The sequence below is a fragment of the Pteronotus mesoamericanus genome, unplaced genomic scaffold (assembly GCF_021234165.1).
Source record: "Pteronotus mesoamericanus isolate MK-2021 breed Mesoamerican mustached bat unplaced genomic scaffold, CSHL_Meso_final contig_2, whole genome shotgun sequence".
Classification (NCBI taxonomy): Eukaryota; Metazoa; Chordata; class Mammalia; order Chiroptera; family Mormoopidae; genus Pteronotus; species Pteronotus mesoamericanus.
The window spans coordinates 12,447,178-12,460,030 of record NW_026555084.1 but is presented as its reverse complement, the minus strand read 5'-3'; the positions used below and the strand labels follow the sequence as shown (position 1 = coordinate 12,460,030).

At 44.0% G+C, this 12,853-nt stretch overlaps 1 protein-coding gene across 1 annotated transcript in view; it reads left to right on the top strand.

The window, feature by feature from the left end:
• The window catches only part of GALNT10 (polypeptide N-acetylgalactosaminyltransferase 10), a 175,452-nt gene that overhangs the window by 97,372 nt on the left and 65,227 nt on the right, over positions 1–12,853 (top strand). Inside the window, exon 4 of the mRNA XM_054568136.1 lies at positions 4,176–4,342. Coding sequence (XP_054424111.1) covers positions 4,176–4,342 — 167 coding nt within the window. The remainder of the gene's footprint in view (positions 1–4,175; positions 4,343–12,853) is intronic.

The window sequence follows — 12,853 nt, the reverse complement described above, 5'->3', positions numbered from 1 at the left end:
ACAACTGTAGGGAGTAGGGAGAGCTGAGGGCGCGAGAGCACCTGTCCCATAGAGAGGCATCCACTGCCCAGCCCATTGCTGTCGTGTGAGGCTTATGAGGGCTTCTATGTCAAATCTTTCACCTTTTATTAAATGTTTGCAAATGATGTTTACATACTGGTCAAAGGGTATCCAGGATGACTCCTTGTGTGTGTTTTCCAATTGCTATAACAAATTACCATAAACTTAGCTGCTTAATCAATACAAATTTATTCTTACAGCCCTGTAAGTCAGAAGTCCAACTCGGGTCTCATTGGGCTAACATCAAGGGATTGGCTGGACTTTCCTTTCTGGGGGCTCTAGGGAAAACGAGCTTATCTGCATTGTTAGCAGAATGTAGTTATGAGGAGGGAGACTCCCACTTCTTTGCCAGCTATCAGCTGGGGGCCATTTCCAGCTTCTAAAGGCCACCTGCCTTCCTTGGCTCATGACACCTTCTTCCATCTTCAAAGCCAGCAGGGGTGGGTTGAGTCCCTCTCACACTTACAATCTTTATCTCTTCTTTCTCATCGCTCTAACCAATCCAGAAACGTTCTCTGCTCTGAAGGACACCTGAGTTTACATTGGGCCCACCTAGATAGTTCAGGTTTCTCAAACTCATCTCAAGGTTCTTAACCTTAATCACATCTGCAAAGTCCCTTTTGCCATGTAAGGGAACATGTTCCCAGCTTCTGGGGATTAAGGCTTAGACATATCGAGGGGTTGCTACTCTGCCTACCTCAAATGACTTGTGGATACAAGATCGACAGCCTTTTTATTCCCTTTGATTCGGCCTGGTCCTCAAGTCACCTTTTCTGGGCCCTTGGAAAACCTCCTAATATCCCTAATGAAATAGATTCCACAGATAGAGAGAAATGAAGGACAAAAAAAAATCATATTTTCTATAATCATTGTTAGCAAAACATTGGTATTATTTTTCTGAAACTGTTATGTAGTGTAGAAAAAAGTAAGTAACTATGTTAATGTTAAAAACCTAGATTTTTAGCAAAAGAGATAAGATATATAAAACCAGACTGACATTACAAGAAAACTATACACATACACCAATATCCCTAATGAATATAGATGCAAAAATCTTCAACAAAATATTAGCAAACAAAACTCAGCAACAGATATGAAAGATTATACACCATGACCAAATAGAATTTATCTTAGGAATACAAGTTGGTTTAACATATAAAAACCAATGAATGTAATATACCCAATACTAAGTTAATAAAATGAAGAACAAAACCTATTATGATCATCTCAATGGACACAAAATGTATTGGGCAAAACCCAACGTTTTTCATGATAAAAACATTCAACGAACTAGGAATAAAAGGGAACTTCCTCAACCCAGTGAAGAGCATCTATGAAACATCCATACTAACGTTAATATTTAATGGTGAAAGACTAAAAGCTTTTCCTCCTAAGATTAGCAACAAAATAAGGATGTCTGCTCTTGCCACGTCTGTTCAACATTGTACTGGAGTTTCCAGCCACAGCACTTAGACAAGAAAAAAGGGCATCTCACTTGGAAAGAAGTAAAACTCTCTCTTTGCAGATGACATTCTTGTGTATATGGAAAATCCTAAGGATTCCACACATACAAAAAATTAGAATTAATAAATGAGTTCGGCAAGATTGCACGATTGTAAGATACAAGCTCAAAATACAAAAATCAATTGTATTTCTATACACTAGCAAGGAATAATTTAAAAATGAAATGCATATTTACTAAACATTTCTCCAAAGATATACAATTAGAAAAATGCAATAATGAGATACCACTTCATACCCACTAGGATGTCTGTAATCATAAGGATGGACAATAACAAGAGTTAGTGAGCATATGTGGAGACAGTGGGAACCTCATAATGGCTGGCAGGAATGTAAAATGATGTGTCCACTATAGAAGGCAATTTAATAGTTCCCTTAGGAGTAATCATGGGGTTACTTTATGATCTAACAATTCTACTCCTTGGTATCTACCCAAGAGAATTGAAAACATGTCTACACAAAAACTTGTACATGGATATTCATAGCAGCATTATTTATAATGGCCAAAAGGAGAAACAATCCAAATGTCTATCAGTTAATGAATGTGGTATAGCCATACAGTGGAATAGTATTATACCATGAAAAAGAATAAAGTAAAAGAAACCAAACACAAATACCAAATATTAAATGATTACATTTGTATAAAATGTCCAGGTTAGGAAAATATATGAAAATAGAAAGCAAATTATTGGTTTCCAAGGCCTGGAGAAAGGGAATAATGGGTAGTGACTGCCAATGTAGATGGAGTTTCTTTTAGTGGTAATGAAAATGTCCTAGAGTTAGATAGTGGTGATAGTTACGACTTTGTGAATATATTAAAAACTACTAAATTGTATACCTTACAGGGTGTTTTATGTCGAACTTTGTGGTATGTGAATCATGTCTCAATAAAAGAATATGCAATATAAAATTAAAGTTTAGTAAAACTCTGTGATCCTATATATTAAATATAGAATTTCAGCATAAACTCATGATGTATCTGTTAAAGTGTATTACTAGCTCTGGCCACTGTAAAGGCATAGAAACCATAACCAAGCCAGTACTAATGAGTGCCCTTAGTGCCCAGTGTCTGGATGGTGATACTGATGATATTAGAGAGTCAGGGCTCCGCGGCAGAATGGCCAGTTCCTGGTTAGGGAAGGAAATGAACACGTTAAGCCTGGAGAATCTTCTGGTATCTTTTATCAGAAAGCAGGGAAGCTATCGGTGCTTTGTGGTCATGTTCAAAGGACCAGGAGCCAAGTTGAAAAGATTCCCTTGGGCTAAGATGGACTTATTTGGGAACCATTAAGAATAATACTTGCACTGAAATGAAACATAGTAATTATGTTAAAAATGATGAATTCATAATGAAAACCACTAATTGCCATCTTTGGGGGATGCAGGGGAACCAAGTCATTCTGAAAACTGATAAACAAAGAATCAAGAACTTACCCTGTCTTTCCTGTACTTTGGGGTTAACAAATAGTTGATGTGATTGTTTTTCTTGATAGAAGTATTCCTGCTAGTCAATGAAGAATGATAGAATTAGAATATCATCATTTTTGCAAACCCCTGATGAAACAAAAGATTCATCAGTGGCCAGCAACATCGCACAAGGAAAGACAACTGGACATTGTGTATTTCCCATGGGATACTCACACCTGTGAAGACATTTCTAGAATATCTCATCCAGTTAGGTCAAGCCTCTAGATCTAACTACCAGTTTACAGGATCCAGGGACTGGAGGGTGAACAGAGAAACATGTTTGGAGAACCACAGCGAGGCAAGCAACAAAATGCAGACTGTGGGAAATCCAATAGGACAAATAACCCTGTTTCTTCAACAAATAAATTGTAAGGAAAAAAAGAGACTTAGGAGACACATCAGCTAAAGGCAGTATATGAGCCTTGCCTTGATCCTAATTTATACAGACCAACTATAAAAAGACACAAGAAAATCCAGGAAATTTGACCACCAACTAGATATTAGATGATAATAAGAAACTGTGGTAATTCTTTGCAGTGTTATAATGATATTAAAGGCCCGCGGGGGCAGGGCCTCCCACCCTGCGGCCTACCACAGTGGAGAGTGGAGAAGAAAATGTGCCCTTTGCTGGCAGAGCCCAGGGAGGGAAAGGGGGCGGGGCTGAGCCAGTGAAGCCCAGTTTGTGCTTCCAAACGCATGGACAAGTGGTTTCTCCTCCATTGGAGAGGAATGTGCAGGGGTAGGGAGGGAGGCCCGAATTGCTGAAGGGCTGTCCTCCACATGGGATCGTGAGGATGGGCAGCCATGTTCCCATCACGATTGAGGCTTAAACAAGTCAGTGCATGTGAAGCACTGAACCCCTGTGCTGCTCCATCAGCACTGGCTGCTGTTGTTTTGGGTCTTGTATATTTATCCTGGTATACTGTGTGTACAGGGATTGGAGGCCGGCCTTCAGGATGCCAGGTCGAAGAAGGTTCTGGAGTGACAGAGGTGTCTCCAGCTTTTACTTGTTCCCTAAAGGCTGGAGAGGAAGTGGGATTTGCAGTTAGCCGAAACACGTGCCTGAGTTCTCTTGGCAAGATGAGAGCTGAACCTGTTCTCTCCCTGTCTCCTGTGTCTCCTTCTAGCTGCAACAGCAAACGCTACCTGGAGACGCTCCCCAACACCAGCATCATCATCCCCTTCCACAATGAGGGTTGGTCCTCCCTCCTCCGCACCGTCCACAGCGTGCTGAACCGCTCGCCCCCAGAGCTGATCGCCGAGATTGTGCTGGTCGATGACTTCAGTGATCGAGGTAGGGCCTGTTCCACCCAGTTCCTGCCCTCCATGCTCCAGCCAGGGACTTCCTGGACACAGAGTGGCAGGGTTTCCCTTCTTCAGCAGCATCAACATATGGGCCACCATTTACTGACGCTTGCTCCGGGCCCGGCCATGAACCTGACACTGTACACACATTATCTTGTTTAGTCCTCACGGCAACCCATGAAGTAGGGTTTTTTTAGTATATATCTCATTTTTATCACTACAGAATTGCATTAAACTGCAGATAACAGAAAACTTGATAAACAGTAGCTCAGACAAGTAAGAGATTTCTTTATTTATTCAGTCTTTCATTTTATAAGAAGATTCAGGATTGGTACAGCTGCTCAAGGCTATCATCAAAGAACCAGTAAGGCTGCTTCTTTTATTCTGCTTCCTCATCCTCATGGTCATAGAATGGCTGCTGCGGCTCAGGAAGAAGGAGGAAGGGCAAAGAGAACTAAGCCCCTTCTTTTCAAGACTATGCCTTCTTATTTAGGAAAGTTATTTAGGAAACACTTTTGGCCACAACTCTGACATCTGGACATCCATATCTGCAAGAGTGGCTGGGCCATGGGAGTGTTTTGATTTTGGCCTTATTTAGTAGAGGTAGGAAGGTGGATTAAGAAAAGTGTTAAACAAGCCCACCTACAGTATCTTCCTTGCCGTTCAACAGATGAGAAAACTGAGGCTCAGAGGTTAAGTGGCTTAGCCTTGGTTACACAGCTCCTACGTGATGATGTGGTGATCAAACCACATCTGTCTGGCCCCAAGCATGTGATCTTAGCCACTGTACCACACTGCCTTGCAACCAGTAGCCCAACTTTATTCTTTGCATCAAAGATTTTACCAGTTGCAGAAAAATCAAGAAAAATCCTCTCCACTGCTCACATTCTTTAGAGGCACTAATCAAGAGTGAAGAGAGGGAGTCTAAGTGCACTCCAGAGTAATCAAAGCTGACCTCCCTATTGACCCATTTTTAATACCACACTCTTAATTACATGCCGTTAGTAAGAGGCCTCAGTGGTGTGTGTCTGTACACATACACGCACGCGCGCGCGCACACACACACACACAACTTCAGTTCCTGCCACCTCTAAAATCCTTCCCTGACTCTTGACCTAAACTCATTGTCATGGAGCCCTTTAGTTTTCCTTTTGAGTGCTTATCACAGGCAGAATTAAAATACAAGTAAGTGTAATGTGTAAACATTATTTGTGTTAATATTGAGTGGCTGCATGTCTCCCCTGCTAGATAGTACCTTCTGAGAGCAGGACTATGTCATTGGTCTTGTTCTCTCATCAAACATACATGTTTGATGAATGAATGATCAAAGTACATTCCCTCTGTTCCCTTAATACTTGGGCACCATGGTTACAGGAGCATCTAGCACCTTATATGAGATTTATTTGTGTCCCTGAGGCGAGGTCTGTGGGCCCACTGAAGCCCGGGGTGTGTCTCCTTGCCTCCAGAGCCCTGTTCTTCAGCAGAGAGTCCGGCAGCAGTTATATCTTTGATCCGGGCCCTGCCACTTACCAGACCCAGGCACCCGCCCTCCGCGCTCCAGTGCCCTCCTCTGTAAAATGGGGCCCCAGCAGTGCTTCCCTCTGAGGCGGCTGTGACTGTTAAATGAGTTTTATGTAAAGGGCTTAGGACAACGCCTGGCATATAGTGAATGTTAGAAATAAACATTGAGTCTTGGTATTATCAATATTATTATTATTATTGATATTATTTATGACTAGTTGTAGGAGGGGGGTCAGGGATAAACATACCGACAGGGAGGGCAGGTACAGTGCTCTCATTTCTGTGGGTGAAAGGGCTCTGTGAATTGTCAAACACTAAACAAATGTCCTGTTGTCTCACCTCCCACCCAAATTGTCTCCTACCCCTTCCCTATTTAGGGGGTCATTTTAATGCACCAGGTCCACATGTTGTCCCATTTATTCTTGACAACAAAGTCAGGGACGCGTTGTATCCTTGGGTCTCTGATGGGGAGTTGGGGTTAAGTGACTTGCCCAGAGTCACACAGTCAGTGAATAGGACACCCAGGCCTGGGAACTCAAAGCCCAAGACCCTTACCCTGTGTGTTATCACATGCCGTTAAGTTGGCCCTGACTCTGGGTCACCCTATAATGAGTGTTGTCCACCCTGGCCTGTCCTCAGGAGCCCTACTCCTGTAGACTCATGCCTCTGGCTCTTTGATGGAGTCCGTCTGGCCCGTATTTGGCCTTCCTCTTTGCCTGCCGCCTTCTATTTTCCCAGCACTATTGTCTTTTCCAAAGAACCCCGCCTTTTCATAATGTACCCAAAGTAGGACAGCTTCAGCTTTGTCAGTTTTTTGCCTCCAGTGATTATTTCAGGCTTAATTTGCTCTGGGACCCACTTGTTCATCTTTCTGGCGGTCCAGGGTATTCGTAAAGCTCTCCTCTAACATCATATTCCAAATGAAGTCATTTTTTTCCTGTCTGCCTTCTTCACGGTTAATTTTTGCTTCTGTACATAGTAACTGGGGAGACGAGGGCTTGATGGTCTCCGCTGTGGTTTTCTCCCTCTCCTGTCTCCCTTGACCAGCCTCCTCTCCCCACCTCAGCCTTCTCCCAGTTTGGGTCCACCACACACAAGCCACCGGCCGGCAGCCGGACAGGGAAAAGGCACATAAAGGAGCGCATTGCTCACGTGACACTGGATTTCCGTGTACTGCGCTGCAGCAGAAACACCCTCTGCTCCTTGGGGCAAACACCCAAGTTCGCCATACCCTGTGGGGAGCACTGTGAGGAACATGAAGAACCTCACAGGTGCAGGTGGGGTTCAGGTGTCTCTCCTGGCATGGTCTGTATTTGGTTTCTGAAAAATTGTTCCACTGTTTTAAAATGTGTGGAAACCACAGCTGTTTCTCAGCCTGCTCACTTTACAAGTGGGGAGCCCAAGGCCTGGAGCGGAGGGCAGGCTGCACTCAGTATGTACAGCCAGCTGCCAGCAGAGGAGACAGGAGTCCCATCTCCAGGCTCTGGAAACAGCCTTGTCCCTCCTCGTACAGCTGGCCGCACGGAACATCTGCAGAAGTGCGTTACTCCTTTCTGGCCCCAAGGACACTTCTCAGTAAATTACTTTTCCATTGTATTGGAGAGCAAACTTCCTGCTAAAAAGAGCTCATTATCTAGCACGGCCAGTCCTGGACCCTAATGGTTTGCATCTCTAATATCCCAATTTCCTTCAAGTTATACTCAGGGATAAAAATAACATGACCCCCTCCGCCCCCACTCGCCCTCATTAAAAAAAAAGAAGTAACAATCTTGAGAAAGAAAAGGTCAATTTTGTAAGAATGACATTCTCCAAGTGCATCTATTTCTCCAGAGAGCAACAGTATTAATACAGTGTGGTGTCATCGCCACACCCCAATAAGATAGAGAGGAGACCAACTACTGTCCCATTTCACAGGTGACAATGAAGACCAATGTCCCTGATTGTTGCCCCATTCTCTCAATGAACCACACGTAGAACCCAGAGGAGAGAACTCTTACCTCGCTGCCCTCCGTCCTGCACATCAGCCGTTAGAATTTGCAACTGGCATTTTTCAGAAAAACAATCATTATTCTTGTTTCAAGGAACAATTCTCAAGGCAGCTTTGGAAGAAAACTTCCTCAGCAGTGATTGTTTTAAAAATGAGATTCGGGAGAAACAATTTCAGCATTATGGAGAGGCCTGTCTCAAGTACAGCAAATGTGGGACTTCGCAAAAGGCATTTCTCTGGGCCACATGTGAGTGGCAATTCTCAGAGTTGAAATCCATAGACGCTAACTACAGGCTGGATCCGCGCTGCCTAGCTGAAGGCATTTTCCTCTGAAATGAGTCTCCTCCAGGATCCTCAGAGCAACTAATTGAAATTCAGCTAAGGGTCGAGACCTTCGATAGGAGACAAAATTGGAGCAGACAAATTCTTGCAGTAAGATCCAGAGCTCTGTGCAGGCAGCACTAGGGACTGGAGTGGAGGTGGACGCTGACGCTGGAAGAATCCGGGAGTGCTTGCAAACAGGCCCCTGCAGATGCAGGATTTCCAGATGCTCTTCAAATGTGTGAGCTCTGCTTGAGGATTAGGAGGACAGGAGGGCGTTTCTGCATTTGGGAGAGAGAGATTAGGATGTCGGGTGGCAGACCTGCCTTCACATTGCACCGTCTGGATAGGAGATTTGTATTAGGAAACACAGATAGCCCTTTGTTCATCAGTTTCTGTCTATTACTCTTCTCTCCCCTTCCCACTTTTTAACAGGGTTGGCTTTCTAGAAAAATTGGATACATAGTCATGCGAAGGATTATCATCTTCTTCAGATGAACTATAGGCTGCCTGTAATGATGAGGTACAGAAAGGAAAGGCTGTGCTCTACGCTCACTGATAGCATTTTCTCCAGCTCAACTTTCTATCAACAAACAAACAAAAATGTACACAGGGCCCTAGCTGGTGTGGCTCAGTTGGTTGGAGCATTGTCCTGCAGAGTGAAAGATCATGGGTTTGATTCCCAGTCAGGGCACATGCCTGGGTTGTGGGTTTGGTCCGTGGTCGGGGTGCATACAAGAGGCAGCCTATTGATGTTTCTCTGTCTCATCAAAGTTTCTCTCCTTTTCTTTCTCTCATTTCCCCTCTCTAAAAATCAATAAGCACATCCTCAGGTGAGGATTAAAGCAAAAATTTTTTTCCATGTACACAGGGATGGATTCCCTAAAAGGAACCTGCTAATAAGCAAGTATTGCAGAGCTCTTGGTAGATTGCTGGCAGTGAGTGGTTCTTGCAGAGTCCATTGGTTCACGTGGTAGAGACCCCCACCAGTGAGCCAGGGTCCGCAGTCTTCTTCCCATGGGCTTAGTAACTCCAACCGGCATTCTCACACCGCGCCAGCCATGGGACACGTCAGGGAAATCTGTTTGTCCTGGCCTGATTCACATTTCAGCTTACCCTTGACACTGCCCCCAGGCATCCATTCCTCCGTTCTTGTTAGCTCTCTCACAGCATTAGTTTATTTTCATTATCGTAACTTGGGGTGGCCATTCCTCACGTTCATTGTATTGCTTGGGTTCTCTCAACGTTGCTTGTTTTTCTCTACATTTGTCCTGATTTAATTCATATCCATGTATTCAACACAATTCATGAAATGACGCCATACTAGGTGCTGGGGACACAACAGGAGTAAAGGAGACTCCCCTTCGAAGGCTCACTCCCAGCAGGGCAGACACGTGGTGAGGGGCAGTCGTCAGGCTGTGGCACGCGAGGCACTTGGTGGAGGTCCTGGTGCTGCGGAGCCCAGAGAAGATCAGGGAAGGCTTCCCAGAGAAAATTCTAGTCAACTCGACCCTGAGGGGTAAGCAGATACTACTCCTTGGGGTAGGGCAGGGGAATAATATTCCAGGCAGAGGAATGGCAGGAGCACAGGCTAGGAACTGAGGATAAAACATGGAAAATGCAGAAAGAACTGTCTGTAATCTCTTCACCTGAGCAATTACTGTTAACATTTAGTGCCCCCCCCCCGTTTGTTTGTTTGTTTTCTAGACTTTATTATTTAGAGCAGTTTTAACCCTCCACGCTCTATTCACATATAGCCTCTCCCACACTGCTCCCCTCCCCCCTCAATGTCCTATGCCTGCACTAGACTGGCTGGTACTTTTGTTACAACCGATGACCTATGATGACACGTCATAATCACCCAAAATTCATAGTTTATATTAAGTTTTTTTCTTGGTATTCTACAGTCTGTGGGTTTGGACAAATGTATAATGACATATAGCCACCTATAGTATCATACAAAATAGTTTCACTGCCCCAAAAATCCTCTGTGCTCTCTGCCTATTCACCCTCCCCCATAACCCTTGTCAACTATTCTCCTTTTTGCTCTCTCCATAGTTTGGTCTTTTCCAAAATGCCTAATATAATTAGAATCACACAGTGAGTAGCCTGTTCAGATGGGCTCTTTCACCTAGGAATGTGCATTTAAGGTTCCCTCATGTATTTTTATGGCTTGCAGCCCATTTCTTTTTAGCACTCAATAATATTTCATTGTCTAGATGTACCACAGTTTACCTGTCTGCTCTTCTGCTGAAGGACATCTTGGTTGCTTCCAAGTTTTGGCAGCTATGACTGAAGCTGCTATAAATATCTGCGTACATGTTTTTGTGTGGACATAAGTTTTCAGGTCACTTAGATAAATACCAAAGAGCACAGTTGCTGAACAAGATTATGTTTAGATATATAAAACTGTCAAACTGTCTTCCAAAATGACTGTGCCATTTTGCATTCCCATCAGCAATGAACAAGAGTACTTGTTGCTCTGCATCCTAGCCAGCATTTGGTGTTGTCAGTATTTTGGACTTTTGCCATTCTAACAGGTGCTTAGTGATATTTTATCATTGTCTTAATTTACAATTCCCTAATGACATTTGCTCTTGGACATTTTTTCATATGTGTGTCTGCCATTTGTGTATCTTCTTTGGTTGCCAGCGTCTTTTTATTTCCACTTTCTTTTTCATACTCTCCCAGTCCCCCTCTGGTTTCACCCCAAATGAGGTGGCTTACATTAACAGCCTGGTGTGGATCAGACCGTCTGCATGACAGTGCTGACATGTGATAGCATACAGCAGCAGCTAGTACTTACCGAGCGTTTCCTCTGTGCTAAATACATTCACGTATCCATTGCCACAGCATGCTCGTTAGTTCTATCCTTCGCAGTACGACAACCACGGGACTCGATCTCACACTTCTTTTTTCTACTTAAAAAAAAGGTGTAATATCTTTATCCCCATTTACAGATGACAAAACTGAGATACAGACAGGCTAAGTGGCCACTGTGTACTTAGCTCAAAGAGGCAGAGTTCTGGTTTAAAACCATGCAGTCTGATCCTAGAACTTTAACCCCTCATCTTTACATGGCATTTTCCCCTTTTAATGGGATCATACTGTACACATTACTCTTCCTTTTTTTCCTGCTAATGTGTAACCGATATCTCTCGGGTCATAGAGAGCTAACTCATCTGTTTTTTAATAGATAATATTCCATAATGTGAATCTACATTTAGTCCCTTTACATTGCACTTTGTGTAGTAGACATCCGATCATATGTAACTATACCCTGGTTTCTTTCATTTAACTTTCAACAGTCATTTTCCCTTATCATTATAAAGTGGCGGTCACATCTTCCTTCCTGAGTCCGTTGTGAAATAGAAAAAGAAGTCAGATGACCCAGAATGTTAGCGGTGTTGTTAGGCTGACCTAGAGAACACGACATGGATCTGTTCCTACCGCCTCCCTCCTGAACTAGCTGGCCCAGGGAGAGGCTCGCAGCTGAGGACCTGCACCCCGCCGCCCGCCCGGCGGGGCAGGGCCTGCACCAAGGAGCACATCACAGGGAAGAAAGGGTAAGGCAGGTCGCGCAGGTAGCATGACAGTTCATACTTCGCCAGCCCGGCATCCCCTCCCCGGCTACCCCAGATGTGAAATGCTGTTCCCCAGACGTGAAATCTGAGGAGAGGGAAGCAGGTCCATCTCACAGACCTCAGAGAGGTTGGTGGAAGGTGACCTAAACTGCCCGCCTGCCATTCGCCTCCTCCTCGTTTGCCATCCCATCTGACGGGAGGGAACCCACGATGGGTTCCATCAGTTATTAGAATCCCACATGTTCAGGATCAGTCTGCAGGGTGTCTTCCCACTAAGAAAGTCCGTCGGCTTCTTGCATCTCTTCTCCTTTAATATCTTTGACATTCTCAGGCTTCCCTCTCAGGCTCCGAAGGAGAGAACTGCTAAGAAGATTTAAGCTGTTACTGAATATCAATTAGCTTATAATGAAGGAAATCTACAAGCCTTTTGGTAGATATCTGGCAGGCACACAGGATGCAGGAGTTGATATGTTTATAGGATATTTTGTGCATCTTATAAAAACTGAGGATTTTGTGAATCAAGCACTGTTTAAATGATTTACTGGGGTAGCAAAAAAAAATCAAACAAATCACTCGGATTGCATCTGACGCATCAAAAGCTCTGATATTTGGGAAAGAATGGTTTCTGTAGTGGAAAATAGCTGTGTTATATTTTCAGAAAGGTGACATTTCTATTCAGGCAGGTGAGCCTTCTACATTTTAAAAACTTGGCACAGCAAAACTGTGCTAAATTGCTGATATTCTCCTGGTTTTCTTGTGAGAATTAAAACCTCACCTTTTCTTTTGTGTTGTTTCCTTAAAAACATGGTGGGAGGAAGCAGAAACCCAGTGGAGCAGGTTATTGGAGGCCCTTGGAATAAGGTCCCCAGGGAAAGAGTCACAGAGCTGCCCCCTCCGATCATCGTCAGAAGCTCCTGGGCCTTTCTCCTGGCGTCGGTCTGATGTGAACTGTTATTTACTCAGGGTCTAGAGGGAGGTGAGATTTGAGACTGAAGTAAAAGTAAGGTCTAGTACAAACCGGCCGAGACCCATTCCTGTCGTTCACGTTTCACTCCATAAATGGGGAGCTGAATGGCTGATTTTCTCT